The sequence below is a fragment of the Aquarana catesbeiana genome, linkage group LG01 (assembly GCF_042186555.1).
Source record: "Aquarana catesbeiana isolate 2022-GZ linkage group LG01, ASM4218655v1, whole genome shotgun sequence".
NCBI classification, from domain to species: Eukaryota; Metazoa; Chordata; class Amphibia; order Anura; family Ranidae; genus Aquarana; species Aquarana catesbeiana.
The window spans coordinates 547,026,564-547,050,401 of NC_133324.1; the positions used below are offsets into that span (position 1 = coordinate 547,026,564).

The 23,838-nt window shown below is 44.3% G+C and overlaps 1 protein-coding gene across 14 annotated transcripts in view; it reads left to right on the top strand.

Annotated features, from left to right (window-relative positions):
* UNC13A (unc-13 homolog A) overlaps positions 1-23,838 on the top strand; it is a 359,756-nt gene that overhangs the window by 226,411 nt on the left and 109,507 nt on the right. For all 14 annotated transcript variants that reach the window (XM_073595327.1, XM_073595322.1, XM_073595338.1 and 11 more), the window contains 2 exons: positions 19,573-19,725; positions 23,338-23,461. In XM_073595327.1, coding sequence (XP_073451428.1) covers positions 19,573-19,725; positions 23,338-23,461 — 277 coding nt within the window. The remainder of the gene's footprint in view (positions 1-19,572; positions 19,726-23,337; positions 23,462-23,838) is intronic.

Below are 23,838 nucleotides of genomic sequence, written 5' to 3' on the forward strand. Positions count from 1 at the left end.
TATGGGGCAGGCAGCTTCCCCACCCAAGAGGATCCTAGGCTTGTAATGTACTACAATATAAATGAGAGCTGAAGTGCCACACCACTGCTCAATAGTCCATGCCCCCTTCACCAGGGCTTGGAAGAAAAGACAATGTTGGTGTTGTTGATCTTGTTACAGAGCAGAGAGCTTCCACACCACAGAGGATCCTTGGTTTGTAATGTGCTACTGTATAAATAAGAATTAAAGTGCCACACCACTGCTTAATAATCCATACTGTGGATTATGGGTGTGGAAGCTGCCTGTCCCATAACCAGATTTTGTACACCAACGTCTTCTATTCCAAGCCCCAATGAAGGAAGTATGGATTATTAAGCAGTGGTGTGGCACTTTAATTCTTATTTATACAGTAGCACATTACAAACCAAGGATCCTCTGTGGTGTGGAAGCTCTCTGCTCTGTAACAAGATCAACAACACCAACATTGTCTTTTCTTCCAAGCCCTGGTGAAGGGGGCATGGACTATTGAGCAGTGGTGTGGCACTTCAGTTCTCATTTATATTGTAGTACATTACAAGCCTAGGAAGCTGCCTGCCCCATAACCAGATTTTGTACACCAACATTGTCTTCTATTCCAAGACAGGATAATGGAGCATGGACTATTGAGCAGTGTTGTGGCACTTCAATTCTTATGAAGGAAGTATGGATTATTAAGCAGTGGTGTGGCACTTTAATTCTTATTTATACAGTAGCACATTACAAACCAAGAATTCTCTGGGGTGTGGAAGCTGCCTGCCCCATAACCAGATCATTAACACCAACATTGTCTTTTATTCCAAGCCCTGATGAAGGGGGCATGGACTATTGATCAGTGGTGTGGCACTTCAGTTTTTATTTATACAGTAGTATATTACAAGCCAAGGATCCTCTGGGGTTTTTAAGCTGCCTACTCTATAATCAGATCTTCTACATCAACACCGACATTATCTTCTATTCCAAACCCTGATGAAAGGGGTCATTTTTAGACTCTCAAAACACTAGCTACCCTTTTGATTGTATCTGGACTTTTGAGTGGAGTAGTGCTTTAGTTCCTGTTTATTCTGTATTGCATTACAAAACAGAAGAACCAAAGAAGCTGCCTAATCCGTAACCAGATCACCTAGACCAACATAATAATGTTGGATAGCAATGCCAATAGGATAAACTCATAGGTCCAGCGTCATCTTTCCCCTTTCTTAAGTTTGTGTTAATTATGTATTTTGACAGCTGGTGTCTGCGGCTGTCAGAACACCCAAACAGCAACTACATCTGATTGGGTGCAGCAGCTTTTCACCCGACAAATTTCTGCCTGGCTCCATCGATTTTTAGATCTAAGCAAGGAGGTCCACTCACAGCTCAAACTTTGGCCGACTCTTCAGGAACCAACCAAAATGCATGGCCAACTTTATTCAGGGGTGTAATAGCTGAGGGGCTGGACTACAAACCGAGTTCTGTTAGAAATAAACTCCACCACAAACGGGTCTCTTGGTTGGTGCAACGGGGAGGATTCCCCACAAAGTCTTTACTAAAGTCAGGGCCTCCAATAGAAGTCCACTACTGCCAGAATTACTTGGCTAGGGCAGACTGGGCTTTTCAGTTAAAGCCCAACTCTGGGCTGGCCAAAAAAGTGAAATCTGCCACCCTCCCCACCCCCACCAGCATATCCAGGGCATAATGCTTGTTTTGTCTAGGGAGACTCTAATAGAGAGAGATACATTAATCTAGAGTCCTGCAAGCTTAATCCTTTCCAGTTCTGGTGCAACAACCAGTCCTCTTAATTTTCCTTTCCTGCCAGTCATGTCGCCATCCCTTTCACTGGCACCATCACGTACAACACATGACCAACAACCACCGCTAGCCATGCATTGTACTTGATCATTTCAAGGGCTTGCTTATATTTTGTCGATGGTGAGAGGAGGATCAGAGCACTGGCTGCGGCAGGACCATAAAGTAGATGTGAACGCCTCAAGTATTCACACAGTCTTCCTAAATAATTGCCGTAATATGTCTAATATGTTTAGTAAGCTGAAGATCATAAGAAATAAACATATTAGAAGCATTATTCATGGCGGCAGTGCAAATGCTTGAGACATTTGCACAGCTAACATTTTATATATAGACTCCTATGAGGTCAAAATACAAAATTTTGCTTGGAATACTTAGAGAATTGGCAGCTTGCCTAGGAAAGTCCATCATTTCTTCTCATAGGTGCTGGTTTTTGGGAAGATGCCCCTTCTGCCTAGGTAAAACATGGGGATTTGATTGGGCTTCATCTGGAAAATATTCATTCTTGAGTTTTTCTGTTTTCATATTTGGGACCCCAACAATATCCTCTACTTCCATAATTATGATGGGTTTTAGTGGGACTATATAGTTTGGGGATCCTAAAACACGACAAAAGTGACAACTGACAACTTTTTAACATGACATCATTGCAGTAGGAGGACAGAGCTGTGTGAGTGTCAGGGATTTTTACACTGGCTGGTCATAGAGTGAGAGGATCCGAGAGACAGAGCTGTGTGTCAGGGTTTTTTACACTGGCCAATCAGATTGAGAGCGAGTTGTGGAACAGAGCTGTAAGAGTGTCATTTAAAAAAAAAACTGGCCAGTCACAGATTGAGAGCCAACAGAGCTGTGTGTGTGTCATAGATTCTTACACAGCCAATCACAGATTGAGACCCAGCTAGAGGGCAAAGCTGTGTGTGTCAGAGATTTTTACACAGCCAATCACAGATTGAGAGCCAGCTAGGGGGCAGGGCTGTGTGTGTCATAGATTTTTACACAGCCAATCACAGATTGAGAGCCAGCTCGGGGGCAGAGCTGTGTGTTTCATAGATTTTTAACAGTGGTCAATCACAGATTGAGAGCCAGCTAGGGGACAGAGCTGTGTGAGTGTCATAGATTTTTGCACTGATTGGTCATAGATCCAGAGGAAGCCGAGGGGACAGAGCTCTATCAGTGTCATAGATTTTTACACTGACTGGTTGGAGATCGAAAAGCCAGCAGGAGGGCAGAGCTATGTGAATGTTCCAGATTGGTACACCAGCCAGTCACAGATTGAGAGCCAGTTGTGGGACAGAGCTGTATAAGTGTCATAGATTTTTACACTGGCCAGTCACAGATTGAATTAAAAGAAGTTTTATGAGGATAGCCCCATTTTCATTGGCAAGGAGATATCAGGTTTTGTGTGTATCAGTTGTACACATCCCAGCTGATCTACCATCCAGCACTGTTATCTATGGACCTATTACTACTAATTCCATTTATTGCTATCCCACTTTTTATGTGTGCTGATTAACTTTTTCATTTAGTTTGTATTGGTATTGGTTTGTATTGGTCACAGATTGAAGGCCAGCAGGACAGAGCTGTGTGAGTATCGGGGATTTTTTACACTGGCTGGTCAAGCCGAGGGGACAAAGCTGTGCGAGTGTAATAGGTTTTTACACTGGCTGGTCACAGATTGAGAACCAGCTGGGGGACAGAGCTGTGTGAGTGCAATGCCGTGTACACACGACCGGACTTTTCGACCGAACTGGTCTGACGGAACGAATCCATCAGACAATTCGATCGTGTGTGGGCTTCATCTGACCTTTTCTGTCGAAAAATCTGTCGGACTTTAGAAATAGAACATGTTTCAAATCTTTCCGACGGACTTGAGTCCGATCGAAAAAACCTGTTCATCTGTATGCTAGTCCGACGGACAAAAAGGACGCAAGGCTACTTGGCTACTGGCTATGAACTTCCTTATTCTAGTCCGGTCGTACGTCATCATGTTCGAAACGATCAGACTTTGGTGTGATCGTGTGTAGGCAGGTCCGTTTCGTTGGAACTTCGTCGGAACTCCATCAAAGTCCTTCGGAGTTCAGTCCGACTAAGGGTCCGGTCATGTGTACATGGCATAATAGATTTTTACACTGGCTGGTCACAGATTGAGAACCAGCTGGGGGACAGCGCTGTGTGAGTGTAATAGATTTTTACACTGGCTGGTCACAGATTGAGAACCAGCTGGGGGACAGCGCTGTGTGAGTGTAATAGATTTTTACACTGGCTGGTCACAGATTGAGAACCAGCTGGGGGACAGCGCTGTGTGAGTGTAATAGATTTTTACACTGGCTGGTCACAGATTGAGATGCAGCCCTAAAAATATCTAAGAGGGTTTCCACTTCAATGGGGGGGGGGGGGGGGTGGTTTCCATTAACTTCCTGTAGCATTTACATGGCAGGAAGTAAAGGGAAATCTCACAGACAGCCAAAAAAATAAAAAAACAAAAGGCGATTTAACCATTACTTTCTCTATTCAGAATATATATTAAAAAAAAGGTATATTTGATAGATTCACTTTAACACGAAAAATAAAATAAATCTGCTTTACCTTGATGAAAGTTGAAACTTGATTGTTTGCTAAGAGTTATTACACTTCCCTTTAGCATCCCCTGAGGATATTAATATACAAATGTCACACTCCAACTAGGGTCACTGATATATTTCCAGTACAATAGCACACATGAAGGAGACAGATCATTTTTATTTTTTTTATTTTAGCCCATTACTACAGGAATGACAATTGGGGACAATCAGGCAGCCTAATCTCACATGGATGGTACTATGAATAGTTCGGAACCCCGCACTAAAAAAAAAAAAAAAAAAAAAAAAAAAAAAAATAACAACCAAGTCTAGGGGCTGAACCAAATCTCGTAAGGGGATAGGGAGTGTTCTCCCTTAGGTGTGCATCTGACGCTGAATAGGGCAATGGGCAGGCTGTCCGGCCAATGCATACCAGTCTCTTGGGCCATTTTTAACATTTGGGTCTTTAAGGTACCGTTCATTCTCTCGACCTTCCCACTACTCTGGGGGTGGTAGGGTGTGTGGATAGCTAGGGTAACCCCCAGTGCAGTCCAGATTTCCTTGGTCACTGAGGCTGTGAAGGCGGAGCCTTGGTCACTCTCGATCACCTCTGGGACCCCATATCTGCATATTATTTCGGTGAGGAGTTTCTTAGCAGTGGTCCTGGCAGTCATATTGGCGACCGGATAAGCTTCTGGCCACCCGGAAAACATGTCCACCACCACTAGGGCGTATTCGAAACTGCCACTTCTTGGCATTTGGATGTGATCAATTTGTATCCACTAGAAAGGGTGCTTTTACTTTCAGAATAGCCACTTGGGTTGGGAGAAGCAAGTCTTCCATCAGATCTTTGATAGCTGAGCTGTGTTTCACAGGTGTTCCTGCAGCCATCAGGAATCCTCTGGCCTTCCAGATAACACCAAAATCATGGGCAACACCAAAAGCATATCTTGAGTCCGTATGAATGTTGTCTCTTTTTCCCTCTGCCAATTTACATGCTGTAGTAAGTGCTTGCAGCTCTGCCTCCTGTGCAGACATCACCGGTGGTAAGGCTTCAGCTTGTAGTACCGTGTTTTCAGTGGTGACCGCGTATGCTGTGTGGTATTTGCCTCGTTCATCAGCAAATCAGGAGCCATCAACAAAAAGTGTTAGGTCTGGATTCTGCGGGAGTATTTCACTCATGGTCGGGAGATGCGTGGTCTCCAGTCGCATTAGTTCGAAGCAGTCATGGGGTGACAAGTCAGGACTCGGCTCCTCCTCCATTCCCCCCTCAGGAAGTGGAACAAGGGTAGAAGGGTTTAGTGTTTGACAACGTAAGAGAGTAATGTTGTAGAAGTAGGGAGCATTGGAGTCTTAAGTGTCTGGCAGTGGACAGATGTATCGGCTGGATCTGGTTGAGTATGGCAGCAATGTCATGGGGAGCAGGCAGAACGAGTCAGTGTCTGAGGACCAAGTCTGAAGTTTTGTCAAGCAAGGCTTGTGCAACAAAGACAGCTCGCAGACACGATGCAGCAAAGACAGCTCGCAGACCATGATGGACCTACTCTTGCTACCGCATCCAGCCAACAGGAATAATATCCTATGGGGCGTAAGCGGTTGCCGTGTGATTGAATGAATACACCTGCAGCATGTCCCAGAGGTTCGGATACAAAGAGCTTGAACGTTTTGTCGTAGTCTGGGAGCCGTAGCGCCGGAGTTGATGAAATGGCTTGTTTGAGGGCCTCGAAGCTGGACATTGCCTCTGAGGACATTTGGAAGGGGTCAGACTTCAGGGCATCATAAAGGGGTTGCACCAGTAAGGAGGCTTCCGGAATCCATGCTCTACAGTAGGAAATTAGTCCAAGGAAGGCATGAAGGGGCTTCTGGCCTTGTGGCAGTGGGATGTCGGAGATTGCTTTCACCCTGTCTTTAGTGAGGTGTCTTGTCCCATGGGACAAGCAATGGCCGAGAAAAATGGCAGATGTTAAGCACCATTAAAGTTTCGGCTTGGAGGCCTTGCACCCTTGATGTGCCAGGTAGCACAGTAGACTTTCTGAGGTGGTTTCAGCAGTAGGTAAATCATCTGCACAGTAGGAGGTCGTCTACATACTGGAGGAGAACTACTTCCGGGTGCTCTTTCTGCCAGGTACCCAGTATGGTAACCATGGCCTTTGCAAACTGGCTCAGGGAATTTTGCACCCCTTGTGGCATAACTGGCCAGGTATATTGTTGTTTTTCGTGGGTAAATGCAAAAAGGTACCAGCAGGAGGGATGTAGGGGGACAATGAAGAATGCGTATGCAAGGTCCACCACTGTGAAGTATGTGGCTGTTGGAGGCACCCCCGCAAGTAGAGTGTAAGGGTTTGGGACAATTGGTGTGTCTAACACTGTAGCTTCATTAACTGCTTGGAGGTCCTGGGCCATTCTGTACTTGTCTGGTTCTCCCTTAGGGATTCTCTTCTTCACAGGGAACAGAGGTGTGTTGCATGGAGATGTACAGGGTACCAGGGATCCATTTGACATGAGGTAACTTTACAGGTTATTGTGGTTTCTGGGGCAGGGGAGCTCCACTGCACCATGACTGGTGGCACCTTTAAGTGTCCTACATCCTCAGATCCTGTGGACCATAGACAATTTGGAATTCTGTCCATCACATCCGGTGGAATTGCAGTAGTTTGTGATTCCTCTATGGACATCAGTAGAGGGATGGAACACAGTGCAGAAGTGTATTCAAGTCCCAGTGGGGAAGAGACAGTAATAGACCCATCTTCAGAAAAGACAATGAAAGCCTGAAGCCTGGACAGTACATCTGCTCCCAAGAGATTAGGTGGACAGGTGGAAGAAACAATGAATCGAGCCAAAAGGTCTGGGTACCTTCCAATTTATTGGGGGTGGGTCAACGGGTTGGTTCTGGGAGTTCCATCTACACCCACACAAGATATGTCGATATCGGAAAGGTAGGAGTGGTCAGGCAGGTCTTCAGTTCTGAGTACGCTTCTGGCAGCACCTGTGTCTATTAAAAATGTAGTTGGGTGTCCTTCAATGGGCAGGGTCACCTTTGCTAGCGGGCCTTCTGGGTTTCTTGAAGAGACTGCCATGAAAGGGGATGATGATGACACAGGCTTGCCCAATTCCTAGCATAGGAGGTCCAGGTGCTCTTGGTCAGGTCTGGGGCATTGGTGCTGTGGCTGCTGTTGTTGGGGGTATTGTTCTTCTCCGTTTATGGTCTGGGCTGGGGGGTATAAACTTTGGGTACTTGGAGTAGCACTCCATGGTGGATGGAACCATCTAGGACGTCTGGGCGCACTGCACTCTCTTTTGAAATGTCCTGGTTTCCCACAGTTGAAGCAAGTGGGTGGCAGCCTTGGTGCTTGCAGGTTGGCCCCTGCCATCATAAGTGGTGTGGTTTTCTTGGTGGCTTGTGAGGAGGATTCCAAACCCTTTGCTACCAAGAGAAGGGTGTCTAGGGGCAACACATGATACTCCGGCCGGGCCATGATAAGGACTTTTCGGATTGACTCCTTGTCACGGAGGCTGAAGACAGTATCTGGCTGTATACCTTGTTATGGGTGTTGAATCCCAAATCTGAAAAAAACTTGTATCAGCCGAGTATAAAACTTCTCCGCTGACTCTGTCTTGTCTTGGGTGACATCTTGGATACTTGTGGCTTGGTCGGCCAGTCTGTCCCTTGCCCACTCGTACAGCTGCTCACAGAATTCCACACCAGAACTGTGACATAGTACCTTGTTCGTTTTACCCTTCATGGCAATGCCATTGGTACAGCGACATCCCTGACGATAAGGATATATATGTGTGTGTCACAGACAATTACTGGGGACAGAGTTGTGGTTCCTGGGGGGCAGTGGGTTGGAACACAGGGCCAGACTGGGGGTACCGGCCACAGAATGCATTAGACAAGAAAGGACAGTTGAAAATAGTCATTTTAAGGGGGGCTGTGATGGATCAGGTAAAATGCCCATTTTCTATGCATATTTTCTATACTATAAAGTCTATATTTTTCCCTGTATATAAACTGCTTTTATATTCCTGCTCAAAATGGCCTGTCAGGTCTCTCACTTACCAGACCGGTGAGTCCGCTTGGGCAGAGGGTAGGCTCTCTTACATATCCGACTCGGGATCCCCGATAGAGTAGACAGGGAGCCCATGAGAGCGGAATGGTATGAGAGCCTGGTGCAGGGATCCGGATGCCGGAAGAGAAATGGTCCTCCAAGCAGCAGGTAGTAATCAGGAACACCGGAAACAGATGCTGAGCAGGAGCTGTTTAGACTGGTCACACAAATGCAGAGGTCGGCAACGGGCAGGCAGCAGAGGTACAAGAGGAGCAGGCAGAAGCGGGGTCAAACAAGCCGGGGTCAGGTTCAGGCAGCAGTCAGGAAGGTCCAATAGGCAAGCCGGGTCGTAACAGATCAGAACTCAGGAACACGGGAACACGAAGAGAGTAACGGAACTTTGGCACAGGAGCTGTTGATCAGGCAGCACTGAGCAGAGATTGCAGCAAGCCTAAATAGGCTGATTGGCACCAAACGGCGCGCACGTGCGCGCACCAACACGCACAGACGGCCGCACGCGCCCGGGGCGTGCCCCCAGACACCGGCGCGCACACCAGCACCACCAGGCACACGCATCCCAATGCCCATAGGCGGACGTGTGCTAATGCGCACGTGTGCTAATGCGCATGTGCGCGGGCGCCCGAGCACCAACGCGCACACCATGGCCAGCCGGATAAGACACACCAGTGCCCCCAGAAGCACGTGTCCCAGCACACACAGGAACGCGCGCACCAACGCGACCCGGCGTGCACCCATGCCCAACCAGGTAACCTCTCTGACAGTGCCCCCTCCTCAAGGGCAGACTCTGGATGCCCAGTTGGGCCAACTTGGAGGCATGCGAATCCTTAAATGCTTGCAAGAGTTCTCTGGCATGCAAGTTACTTTCTGGCTCCCACGAGTTGTCTTCAGGCCCCTACCCTTTCCACTTAATGAGGTATTGGGTTTGATTGAGCCTTCTTCTGCAATCTAAAATTGCTTCCACTTCGTATTCCTCCTCACTGTTAACTAGAATAGGCTTGGGTGGACCGACACTATGGCCAACAAACGAATTGGGAGTAACCGGTTTCAAAAGAGACACGTGGAAGACTGGGTGTACCTTCAGAGAGTTAGGCAGGTCAAGTTCGTAGGCCACATTGTTAATTTTCCTCCTTACCAAGAAGGGACCCAAGAACTTAGGGCCTAGTTTTTTGGACGGACAGGCTAACTTCAGATTAGCGGTGGACAACCATACTGGGTTGCCTGGTTCCAAAACAAGCTCTCCTTGCCTCTTCCTGTCAAACATCCTCTTGTAGTACTCTTGGGCCTTGGCCATGGTATCCTGTAGTAGCTTGTTGTTTGCTGAAAAGAAATCCAAGGTTTCGGATACTGCAGGAACGGAGCACTCGGGTATTGACCCCGGCAAAAAGGACAGATGGAAGCCATAGTTGGCATAGAATGGTGTCTGATAGGGAGCAGGGAGGCCCAATCATCCTGGGAGAACGCAGAAAAACAGCGGAGATATTGCTCCAGAGTTTGATTCTTCCTTTCAGTTTGCCCATTAGACTGCGGATGGTAGGCCGAGGAGAATGCCAATTCGATTTCCAAGGAGCCGCAGGGGGCTTTCCAGAATCTGGAGGAGAACTGGACACCTCGGTCAGAAACTATGTTCATTGGAACTCCATGTAATCTAATAATTTCTTTAATAAAGATTCTAGCTGTTTCCATAGCCGTTTCCTAGCTGTTTTCATGGGAAGGAAATGGGCCATCTTAGACAGTCTATCTACCACAACAAAGATGGAGGAAAAGCCTTCTGATGGGGGGAGTTCAACGATAAAGTCCATTGAAATCTTCAACGATAAAGTCCATTGAAATCATGCTCCACAGCCTCTCTGGGACTGGTAAAGGTTTTAATAGACCCCAAGCCCTCTCCCGGCTGTTCTTGCTTCTGGCGCAGGTATTACAAGAGTCAACATACTCCTTACAATCCCTAATAAGGTGAGGCCACCAGAAGGTACGTTGTACTAAGTCGATTGTTTTTTTATGTGCGCCAAAGTGTCCGGCCAGCTTATGGTCATGGCAAAGTTCTAACACCTGTACCTTTAGCTCCTCAGGGACCACAATTTTGTTTTCACGCCAAAACAGCCCGTCTTTGGCGCAAGCCTCAGCAGGTGGGGTCATCCCCATAGAGGCCCGTCTAATTTGAGAAAGGATCTTCTTGAAGAAGCAGGAAATTTCCAGAAGGGAGGATAGCGTCTGGAGGCAGAGCTTTTTCTGAGTCGTGGAACATGCGGGAGAGTGCGTCAGACTTGACATTCTTGGATCCGGGTCTGTAGGTAATGTGGAACTGGAATCGGGAAAAAAAAAAGTGCCCATCTGGCCTGCCGCGGTTTTAGTCTCTTGGCCGTTCTCAGGTATTCTAAGTTCTTATGGCCCGTGGAGACCAGAATGGGGTGAGCAGCACCCTCCAGAAGATAACACCACTCCTCTCAAGCTGCCTTAATGGCCAGGAGTTCCAGAACCCCAAATCATAATTCCCCTCTGAAGATGAAAGTTTACGTGAGAAAAACCACACAGGGTACAGGAGTGCTTTGGCGCCTTGCCTTTGCGAGAGCACAGCTCCTACCGCAATTTCAGATGTGTCAACTTCTAATACGAAAGGTAGGGCTGGATTGGGATGCTTAAGAATGGTGGCCGAGGTAAACAGAGCTTTGAGTTCTTCAAAGGCCAACTGTGCCTTAGGAGTCCAGCAAAACCGGGTTCCTTGTCTGATGAGTTCAGTGATGGGGGAAATTATTGAGGAAAATCCTTTGATAAACTTCCTATAGAAATTGGCGAAGCCAATAAAGCGCTGTACCCCTTTCTTATCTGCAGGTGCCGGCCAGTCCAGGATAGCGGATACTTTTTGAGGGTCCATCTTGATGCCCTCGAGAGAGATGACCAGGCCCAGAAACTGAATAGATTGGAGCTCGAACTCGCATTTTTCGAGTTTGGCGTAGAGCCCATGTTGCCTGAGTCGGGTAAGTATGTTTTGTACGTGCCTACGGTGGTTGGTCAGGGAAGCGGAGAAAACCAGAATATCATCCAGATAGACTATAACATACAGGTCCAGAAAGTCATGGAAAACGTCATTGACGAAGTGTTGGAAGGTTGCTGGCACGTTACACAGGCCAAAGGGCATGACGAGGTAGTGCCCGAATCGAGTACGAAAAGCCATCTTCTACTCATCCCCTTCTTTTATGCAGATTAAATTATAAGCTCCGTGGAGATCCAGCTTAGTGAAAACTGTAGCGGTTCCTAATCTCTGAAACAGTTCAGGCACTAAGGGTAGCGGGTATCTGTTTTTGATAGTGATTTTATTCAACTCCCGGTAGTCGATACAGGGACGAAGGGAGTGATCCTTCTTCTCGACGAAGAAGATGCCTGCACCCGCTGGAGACGTGGAGGGACGAATGAATCCCTTCTTCAGATTTTCATCAATATAGGTCTTAAAAGTGTCCAGCTCCTGCTCAGTTAACGGAAAAATCCTTCCGAAGGGAACTTCGGTTCTGGGTAAGAGCTCTATTGGGCAGTTGTAAGGCCTGTGTACCGGGAGAGTTCCTGGTGTTCCGGGCCTATGGTGGCCAGTAAAGGAACGGTCTCCTGGGTAACAGGACCGGAGCTGAGGGTGGAGCCGTCTGCTAGAAATACTGCAAGTCCCTGGGCCTTGGGTTGGAGAGGAATGCCATGGTTATTAATGAAGGTCTGGTCTATGAAGCCACTGCATGCTCCAGAATCAATGATGACCAGCACCGGGATGTTCCTTCCAGGAAGCTGCAACATAACAGAGAGTGTCAAATGATTACCAGATCTGGGCAAGACAGGTGCACATAAAGAAAAGGACGGCAGGCACTTACGTCTCTTGTTGGGGCAGGCCCTCACAAAATGTCCTTGTTCTCCGCAGTACAGACATAAATTGTGGGTACAGCAAGGTGTTGGATAGAAAGATCTGGATGCCGCACACTGGATAAAGTAGAAAACTTGTCTTTATTGTATAGATAGGACCATCAAAAGTACAAGACAATCATGCAGGATGTACAGGATCAGCTGACGCGTTTCACACTCGAAACTGAGTGCTTACTCATAGCTAAATTGTGGGTACGTCTGCGCATCTTTTCTTCCGGGGCAAGGGATGGACGGAGCAGACCAAGCTGCATGGGTTCTGGAGGTTCTGTGACCGGAGCAGAAGAAGCAGGAGGAAATTGGTTGGGTGCACTGGGAACCCTGGGCAGCATCCAAGTAGGACGAGGGTGGCTAGTGGACCTTTCTGAACGTCTCTCTCTCAGGCGGCGGTCAATCTGGATAGACAAGTTAATGAGCTCATCCAGAGTCTGGGGTATCCCAACACCTTTCATCTTTGAGGGAGTCGGATAACCCCAACCGGAACTGGTGACGCAGGGCAGCGTCATTGCACTCTGTATCGGAGCTCCAACGTCTGAATTCTACTGCGTAATCTTCGGCCGCTCTACGACCTTGCTGCAGGGAGTGCAGGGCGGCCTCAGCAGTGGACGTTAGTTGAGGGTCATCATATAACTGAGACATCGCTAGGAAGAAGTCATCCAGGGTATCCAGGGATCTGGATTTTTGCTCCAGTAGATGGTGAGCCCAAGTTTGAGGCTCACCAGTCAGTAGTGATATAACAAAACCCACTTTTGTGGCATCCAGGGAAAACGTGCGGGGTTGTAAAGCAAAATAGAGCTCACAAGCGCTGCGGAACGCCCGGTATTTGCAACGTTCACCAGAGAACTTTTCGGGTGTGGGTACCCTGGGCTCGGGAGGGAGCATTACTACCGAGGGTGCTGCGGGGAGTCCGGCAGACGCTGTTCCCTGAGGAGATGCTGAGAGAGCCTGGACCTGTCCCTCTAATCTGGTGTAGCCTACTTGTAGGCTTTTGACTGCTTGGGTGAGGCCCGCTAGGTGCCTACAAAGTTCATCCATGGGGGAGGACCCCTGCCCGGACTCGGTCATGGCTGCCTGATACTGTCAGGTCTCTCACTTAGCAGACCGGTGAGTCCACTTGGGCAGAGGGTAGGCTCCCTTACGTATCCGACTCGGGACCCCTGATAGAGTAGACAGGGAGCCCACGAGTGCGGAATGGTAGCCTGGTGCAGGGATCCGGATGCCGGAAGAGAAATGGTCCTCCAAACAGCAGGTAGTAATGAGGAACACCAGAAACAGATGCTGAGCAGGAGCTGTTTAGACTGGTCACACACAGGCAGAGGTCGGCAACGGGCAGGCAGCAGAGGTACAAGAGGAGCAGGCAGAAGCAGGGTCAAACAAGCCGGGGTCACGTTCAAGCAGCAGTCAGGAAGGTCCAATAGGCAAGCCAGGTCGTAACAGATCAGAACTCAGGAACACGGGAACACGGAGAGAGTAACGGAATTTTGGCACAGGAGCTGTTGATCAGGCAGCACTGAGCAGAGATTGCAGCAAGCTAATTGGCGCCAATCGCCGCGCACGTGCGCGCGCCGACATGCACAGGCGCCCGCGCACCCGCACGCGCCCGAGCGCGCCCCCCCGGACACCGGCGTGCACACCAGCACCACCAGGCACACGCATCCCAATGCCCATAGGCGGACGCGTGCTAACACGCACAAGCGCGCACACCTGGGCACCACCGCGCACACCATGGCCAGCCGGATCAGACACACCAGTGCCCCCAGAAGCACGCGCCCCAGCACACACAGGAACGCGTGCACCAATGCGACCCGGCGCCCAACCAGGTAACCTCTCTGACATGGCCGCTAGTAGCACCCCCTCCCATCGAAAGAAATATGTGAAAACAAACATGGTGCCTCCACCCAGGAATACGCCTTAGTTCAATCAAAAACTACTAATTCCTAGATAACATTGTGCTAATGATACATATGCTCACCGCCTTAGTAGCTCACCTATAAAACCCCCATGTATGCGGAAACAATAAAGAGAGTATAATCAATCTGAGCATAGTGTCAGTGTGATCTTTTCTCGTGCATGCACTAAGGGTTAATCAGGACGGGGGCAGATACCCATCAGACGATTGGTCTGTTCCAAAACACAGTTTTCTCACACCATGGGTACAGCGCAGTGTACCTGCGGTTTTCATGTGGTTAAGCTGCACTATGCCATGGACTTCTATATCCTATGGTCTTGATGCGCTTTTAGAAAGTTTTTGTTTTCAGAAAGAGTACCAAAACCGTGGGATATAATTGAAGTCTATGGCAAATTTCAACTAACCCACATAAAAACTGCAGGTACACTGTGCTGTAACCATGTAAACCATATAGCATCAGTGTGAGTGCACCCTACTGGGGGGAGGAAAGACCAAAAGCATGTTTTATTGGAACAGGAAGGCTTTTTTTTAACCATGCCCCTTTAAGCCCCTCCCGCTGTAAACACAATTTGGCCACACCCACTGTTCAATGCAGATTTGAGGTGCACACCCTAATGTCATAGACTGCCCACATCTATGATATGGGTTAAGAGGAAGTGCTGCCTCTCCAGCAGCATACAGTAACCACATCTGTAAGTTGCACATCACAAACGTGTGCACACGTCTCGGGTTTTTTTTTTTTTTTACGTAGAAGATTACTTTGGCTTCAAAGGAACTAATGCACATCAGATCCCCAAAGGAGATCTCCCCCAATCAAAAAAAAAGCATAGGCAGCATTATGGCCTCTCTATTTGGCTGTATACAGACAAAAGCTTACTGGACTTTGCCAAAAAAATAGTGGCAAGAGAATATGATCATATTTTGAGGCATATTCTCTAACCCACTGAATATAACCAAGCAAATTGTAGTTCAATAAAGTTCAAACTCCAAGGCATTGTATGCAGAGTACATTTTTTGTAATTGAGTGTATATGGCATTGAGAAACTACATTGTAGTACCATCTGTTCATACAACTTGGGGATAATAGAGTGATTAATCTGAGGACAGGGCACCAGTGTTCATCCCTTCCAAGAAGCCTTGTCCAGCTAGAGAATAGCCTGTAGTTACATTTCTGCTCTCTAGTAAATTTGCAGTGACAGTGGCAGCAATGTAAGCCTGTTCTCCATGGTGTGATGAGGAGCAAGAAAGAATTTAAATTCAAGCAATTGCTATAGGTATTAAACTTTGTAAAAAATCTGCGCTTGGGGTAAAGTGATTATCATCACCAGCTGATACTACACCCTGATACTAGGCATTTTAAACAAACAGTGCAGCAATAAAAAATAAATAAATAAATAATAATAATAATATAATAATAAAATAATAATAAATAAAAATACACGTGAAAATTTTATTTTTGTAAAGATGATGCTAGCTTAGCTGTCATCAATACCCAATAAGGCTAATTATGACCACCAAACTTAGAATAGAAAAGTAAATAAGCTTGTGACTTTATACATAAAAGAAAGAAATGTCCATAAAGTGTCCAAAAGAGTAATTATTATATGTAGTGAAGATATCAGTCCTACACGCCCTGATGGGAGCTGAAATTTCAAAGAAAGTGACACCTTTCACTCTCGTACAATGCTTACTAGAATGCGTGTGACCCCCTAATAAGAGTGGTCAGTCAACACTCATTAACACACTGGAGCCAACATCATGGAATGGGATAATCTTCATGGAAATGCCCAAAGATGTTAATTGGTCAAATCGCAACATCCTCTGTGATTATTACTAACTTCACAGTAAACCAACTAAGATCGCTCCACCACGCCAGTCTTGATCTTCCAGGAATTCAGTGATAACCACAGAGGAGGTTGCAATTTAACCAATTAACATCTTTTTAGCATTTCCATGAAGATTATTCCTTTCCATGATGTTGGCTCCAGTGTGTTAATGAGCATTTATTGACCATTCTTATTAGGGGTCACAAGCATTCTGGTAAGCCTTGCAAGAGAGTGAAAGGTGTCACCTTAGCTATCTTTGGAGTTTCAATTGCTATAGGTGTTGTGCTTGGCAGCAAGGAGTAATATTACCTAAAGAGCTCTTAGTTACATAGTTACATAGTAGGTGAGGTCGAAAAAAGACACAAGTCCATCAAGTCCAACCTATGTGTGTGATTATATGTGAGTATTACCTTGTATATCCCTGTAAGTTGTGGTCGTTCAGGTGCTTATCTAATAGTTTCTTGAAACTATCGATGCTTCCCGCTGAAACCACCACCTGTGGAAAGGAATTCCACATTCTTGCCACTCTTACAGTAAAGAACCCTCTACGTAGTTTAAGGTTAAACCTCTTTTCTTCTAATTTTAATGAGTTAAACTCCCTTCCGCGAAAAAGTTTTATCCCTATTGTGGGGTCACTAGTACGGTATTTGTAAATTGAAATCATAGTGCTGGCAACCTTTCCGCATAACTAATATCCTCCAGACCCTTTATTACTACTGGACAGCATACTCTAGGTGCGGCCGGACCAGAGTCTTGTTGTTTTATCTCTGGAATTAATCCCCTTTTTAATGCATGCCAATATTCTGTTTGCTTTGTTAGCAGCAGCTTGGCATTGCATGCCATTGCTAAGCCTATCATCTACTAGGACCCCCAGGTCCTAGTAGAATCCTAGAATCCTAGATTCCCCCAGAGGTTCTCCCCCCAGTGTATAGATTGCATTCATATTTTTGCCACCCAAATGCATTATTTTACAGTAATGCTGCTTTAGGCTTTTACGCGGAGTGTGTCAGACCTAGGACAAGTACCCGACACAGGCAAGGAACAGTGGTAGCATTGGATGATCAGCCACATTCTGGAAATTATTCACATTGCTTTATGACTCAGAGGTAGGGTTGTCACCTTCCAAGCACACATTAAAAGCATGGCTATATTTCAGTAAATGACACACTATCACACTATTCTGTGGGAGAGACAAATTAGCCAATAGAAAACCCTTTCACTTCTACCACCTCTCTGTCTGGATCACGTAAAAACATCCTTTGTTGCAGATGATGGTATTGGCAAATATTCCCTGTTTAACCTATATTTCGCTCTATCTAATGTTTACATTTATAACGACATAGTGTATAACACCCTTATTCGGTGTACTGTTTTAATAAATACCATATTTAGAGTTTTATTATAGGGCTATAAATGAACCAAATGTTATTTTTTTTACATTTTTAAATGCATTCTTTATTTTATTTATTTTAGGTAATATTTTTACTGCTGTAATAGTTCCTTACAGTTATAGTATTAAACAGAAGCACATTTTCCCCTTCAGGCTGCAGTAGCACCTGCAGGGTGAAGAAGTTTATTTTGATCACATATAAGCAGAAATCATCATGGTTCCAGGGGCGGACTGACCATTCGGGCACTTGGCACTGCCCGAGGGCCCCATGCCACTAAGGGGCCCCATCAGGGTTGCCAGCCTCAATAAAACCAGGGACAGTATGTACAAATTTGTGTTTTTTTAAAAATCCCAAGAATATAGCTGCCCCGCCTCTCCAGTACCTTTTCAGTGTGTGTATGTGTATTCTGTGTGTGTATACTGTGTGTGTATATTGTGTGTCTGTGTGCGTATACTGTATGTGTGTATGTGTGTATACTGTGTAGCCCCATAATCTATTGCCTGGGGGCCCCATAATCTCCTATTGCCTGGGGGCCCCATAATCTCCTATTGCCCGGGGGCCCCATAATCTTCTGCTATTGCCCGGGGGCCTCATAATCTCCTATTGCCCGGGGGCCCCATGAGTTGTCAGTCTGCCCCTGCATGGTTCCCAATTGTTAATGGATCTTTAGCTGTCAGTGACTATATGGTCTGACAGATAGCACTGTGAGGAATGAATATTTACTGTACCTCAGCATGGGGATCCTTGGACTGTGGACACCAAGCAAACTGCCCCCCCCCCCCCCCCATAACTTAAAGTGGTATTAAACCCACAGCCAAACAAATTTTTGTAATACATCTTACCAGATGTAGTGGCTGCATTGATATTTTTTATAGACTTGTTTTCTTTTATTTTTCACCTGGTGATCCTGCCAATATGTCTGTTATTTCTCAGCTTCATTTGAAGCAGAGCTAAACTCTAAGATACTTCCCTGTCCTTCAACATTCCAACATCCCTCTCTAGCAGTTTTATTTCCGGCTTCTTCCAGGTGACCGGCTGTGACTGTCTTTATTGGGCAGAACAGGGTGACGTCATTTTTGCACATGTGCAGGAGTGCGATCATCCCATCATACAAGTGCTGTGTACATTCTAAAGAAGACTGCAAGCAGGCAGGTAGGTTTCTTTTATTGCAGAAGAGACATTGCATGTCTCTTCTACCATTAAAAACCTGCCTGCTTGCAGTTTTTTAAAGTGGGACTTTAGTTCTGCTTTAACAGACCAAGCTGTCCAGAAAAAGTGACAACAAAAATATGCAAAACAATGTCTTCTGCTCTTCTGGCAATCCCCTGACAGCGGGAGGTACCGTGCATAATGTGTTCATCATGAGTCAGGCTGTGTGCACCCATACTCTCTCCTCACAGGAGTTTGACCCTCAGTGTCTGCTGTGAAAACAGGGAGTAGGAAGAGCAGGAGACAGGTACGTGTTTAGGGACAGAGGGGGGTAGGAAAGATAGTGTGGTATTTTTTATGCAAAAAATGCTTATAGGTAAAAAAAAAACTTTTGGACCACCACTTTAAGGATTGCTAAGCCGCAATATATTTTATTAAATTTTTGTTTTTAGGTTTAATACCACTTTAAGAAGAATGTATTTTTAATGATTTCATAGATAAACTTATATATAATAATATTTTTTATATTTTTAATTTGTAATGTTTTAAACTAACATATATATGTAAGTAGAGGCAGACATGCTTGTTACATAAGTGCTAATCAATAGTTCTGCTCTGTTGCTTTTTCTAACAATGAAAATCGGTGTCACAGTAACCTAAATATCTATGGGAAAATGTTTGTGTTAGTCTTGATAATAAATTGATGTCTGCCATCATGGTAGAGTCAGATAATAGGACTACAGTGAAAAGGCAGCAACCAATGCAAAACTTTGCAAGTAGAGATTCTGTGTCTTCCATTTACAAAAATGTTCATATGCTAAATATATTCTGTATGCATGCAATCTGGAAAATATACTGGGCAGTCAAATGTATTCCACTTCACATAATATCTTCATTATGTTGTGTAATATTAATGTGTAACTTCATATGTAACCATTATGTCTTTATTATGATTTCTTTTTTTTGCAGTTTCCATGCACATATTGAGGAGTGTGTAAAACAAATGGGAGAAATTCTTAGTCAGGTTAAAGGGACTGGAAATGTGCCTGCCAGTAATTGCAGCAGTGTAGCCCAGGATGCTGATAATGTATTACAACCTATACTGGACCCACTAGACAGCAAGTAAGAAAATAATTCAAAAGAAATATTACAGATGCTTATGAGCAAATAAAGTAAGGAGTAACAGAAAACAATTGAATTCATATTGTTAGATGTCAATAAATGTTAAGCTATAATAATAACTAGAAAAGCTACAATTTCTGGGGAAATTGCGTGACCTGTTCTTGCCTCCACCAGTAGTCTACAACTGGAGTGGGAGGAGTAACTGGGAGGAGTGGCTTGAGTAACTGTTGTGTGTTTGGAGTGGCTGGAGTAACTGTAGAAAGGTTGGACTGGGCAGAGTAACTTTATGGAGTGGGCAGAGTAACTGTGTGGAGTGTTTGGAGTGAGTAAAGATAGTACACATTACACTAACCAATTGATCAAGTTTAAAAAGTGCACATGACAAGCTTGATAGAGTGAGAAATGCATTTCAACTTTTATTTATTTATATAGCACATTTAATTGCAACGTTGTTGCCCAAAGTGCTTCACAGTTACATTAAAACATACATTTATAAAAAACATTAGCAGCATTATCAAGCCTAGCAGATGTAGGTATGACTACATGCATTTTGGGGGTCTCAGCATCTTGATGTAGAATGGAGGTGAAGGTGTGCTATCTGTTTGATGATAATCAGTGTTTACAACCACTGTTTCCTGGCAACGCTCATGCCCTGTTTTGCTTCACAACCACTGCTCAAAACACAATACACAGGATCATGATAGCTGTAATAACTGTGCAGTACTTCAAACGGCCATATTTTAAAAACTATAGTATGTCTCTGAAATAATAAAAATAAAGGCACAGTTGCAGTTCAGATATTGCCCTGCAAATTTGAATTTCGTGAACCATTCGGCGAAATGTTCCACAAAGTAATAGCACACCAATTGGGAACAATCCGCACATTTCGGTATATTACTGTCTATGTAGTGTAAAGGTTGTGGGAGGAGTTAGGGTGGTAAATTTGGCTATAATAAGAATAATAATATATATGTGAGATAACAGTAAGCGGCCTTGCTATGCAAGAACACTTAACTAGAAAAGCTACAATTTCTGGGGAAATTGTGTGAAGTGTTCTTGCCTCGACCAGTAGTCTACAACTGGAGTGGGCAGAGTAACTGGGAGGAGTGGCTTGAGTAACTGTTGTGTGGTTGGAGTGGCTGGAATAACTGTGGAAAGGTTGGACTGGGCAGAGTAACTTTATGGAGTGGGCAGAGTAACTGTGTGGAGTGTTTGGAGTGAGTAGAGATAGTAAACATTACACTAACCAATTGATTGATCAGATTTAAAAAGTGCACATGACAAGCTTGATTCACAACCACTGCTCAAAACACAATACACAGGATCATGATAGCTGTAATAACTGTGCAGTACTTCAAACGGTCGTATTTTAAAAACTATAAATCCTACAGCGAAGAGCTTTATATTGTGAGAATCACAAGACCCAGACCTAGATTTTGATGCATAGTATGTCTCTGAAATATTAAAAAATGAAGGCACAGCCGCAGTTTAGATATTGCCCTTCAGATCTGAAGTGGCTAGAGTGGAGTTTCAATGAATGTCAATGGACGGCGTAAATTGCAAACAAATGGTCATATTGTGAAAACTATCAGGACTATGGCTTAGCCGTGCACATGTTTAGTGGCAGCAGGGATAGCTGAATGTTTTGATATAAGATTTGTGTAGGTGAGCTTGAAAATGAGGGAGTGGTGGCAGTTTAGAAATCATGTCCTGATTTTTCAGCTTTTGTCACCTCCCACTCTAGTTTTGAACATTTCGCCATTCATTCCTATGGGACCAATTTCACCACAAAAACGACGATATTTTGTGAACCATTCGGCAAAACGTTCCACATAGTGATAGCACACCAATCGGGAACAATCCACACGTTTCGGTATATTACTGTCTATATAGTGTAAAAGCTGTGGGAGGAGTTAGGGTGGTAAATTTGGCTATAAGAATAATAAGAATAATATATATGTGAAATAACAGTAAGTGGTCTTGCTATGCAAGAACACTTAATAATATATATGTGAAATAACACTAAGTGGTCTTGCTATGCAAGAACACTTAATAATAAATATTTGGGGGCAAATGTATACAGCAGTAAATGTGACATTCACCAAACATTCACAGGTGGTTAATCAATCTGTTTAATCCAAATTACACACAAGAGTAAAAATTTGGTAAATGTTGCATTCACTGTTTTAGGGTTCATTCCCACCAGATACGGTGGCATTGCATTGGGTGGCTATTCCAGCGCAGTCCCACTGCATGACAAGGCAAATTGCCTTGTTTCCTGTGTGCCCAGTTCACACCACTGCCTCACAACGTGTGGTGGACAGTTGAACTTTATGAAGTGTCTGTGAGACGGCTCACTAAAGTTAATTTAAAAAAGCAACCATTTAAAGAAAAAAAATGAACAGTGCGATGCGCTAAGATCAGCGCATTGGAACTGCGGCGATCCCGCTGGATCGCACTGCACACCAGCTGCTGTGTTGTAACACAGCACTGGTTATGAATTAGCCTTATAAATATGCCTCAGAGGTCTATGTTTATGTGTTTTTTAAATACCATCAGATTACTGAGCTTTGGGTTTGCCTAACTGATCACACTCTGTTCCTAAATGAATTTGGCAGTAATGCAGGAGATGTCAGCTAGTAATATAACTCCAACCAGTCAAGCTCTATCTTTTTTTACTTGGTAACCATTTACTTTGTCTTTGAATCTAAGATAAAAAGCATATACAGGCAGTCCCTGGGTTACAAACAAGATAGGGTCTGTAGGTTTGTTCTTAAGTTGAGTTTGTAAGTTGGAACGGGTACAATTTTTAAGTGTAAAGGTTAAAAATTTAAGGGAAAGGTTAATACCCCTGTAACGTATAGTTTGCTGTCTGTGTCCCTGTTCAGAAGATTTTACCTCACTTTCTGGCCCAATGACAATTGGATTTTGAAAATTTTGGGTTGTTGTGGAAACAAGGATTGGTGGTAATCTTCAATGGAGACATCTTTTTTCCCATAATAACTCTTACAGGAGTGAATTTCCCTTCCTAGGGGTAGATTTCCTCTCACTTCCTGTTGTCTACCTCCATTTGTAGGAGTTGTTTGTAAGTCGGATGTTTATAACCTGGGGGCCGCCTGTAATGATTATAAACTTAAGTGTAGAGAAATAATATTGAATTGTTTTATATGCTAGTACAGAATTGAATTTAAATTAGATAAATAATAAAAATCAATTTATAAAATCATGAAATCTGACATGCTGGTGTTATAGAACTGCCAAGAAAATGTTAATGCAGACCATGCATTTTTATTTAACATTATTTAATATTATTAGTAGTTTTACTGGTAACCTTATTAATTATTTGTCATAAGTATTATTATTAACATCTCACCTGGAACTGTTTCCACTTACTCCACTACGCTGCAGCATATCAAAAGCTTTAGTTGCCAGTAAATAGATCTTTTTTTGATTTTTAAAGCACCAAATCCATAAAAAGAAGATGCCACTACCTATTGTTACATAGTTAGGGGAGTTGAAATAGACACAAGTCTATCAAGTTCAACCAACTTGTTGAAATGGAAATCTACATAATTACCCATTCCTCCTTTCATTTTCCTCTTTTCTTCTTAGTCTTACCCTGTTTGCTAAAATTTGCGAAAAGACTGTTTTGAAACGCGTTTTGAAGGAGCTATGGAAACTAGTGATGAACACAATGGAAAAAACTATTGTACTACCACCACTAACAGACCAGACGGTGAGTTCCAGCATGTTCCAGATTAGAAAAGTGAACATTAATAATATTTACAGTGTTCTAATGTTTCAAATCTGCTTTTTTGAAATATGGTAGTCATTTTGTTCCATGAAAAGTATACTAATTCCTTTATTTTTTATCACACCTATTTTTGCCTATTTAGTCACAAAATTGTAATGAAGTTAAAAGTTAATGACTGCATCTAAATCTTGATAGTCCTTAAACGGAAAGGCAGTAAAATAAAAAAAATTAACAATACAATATTTGATAAATCTTTGACTGTACTGTATTTGATGTAGAGCTTACATTATATTGGTTGTAGTTGTACACAATAGTATTACTGGCACTGACCTGTCAAATCTGCTGTACTAAGTTAGAAA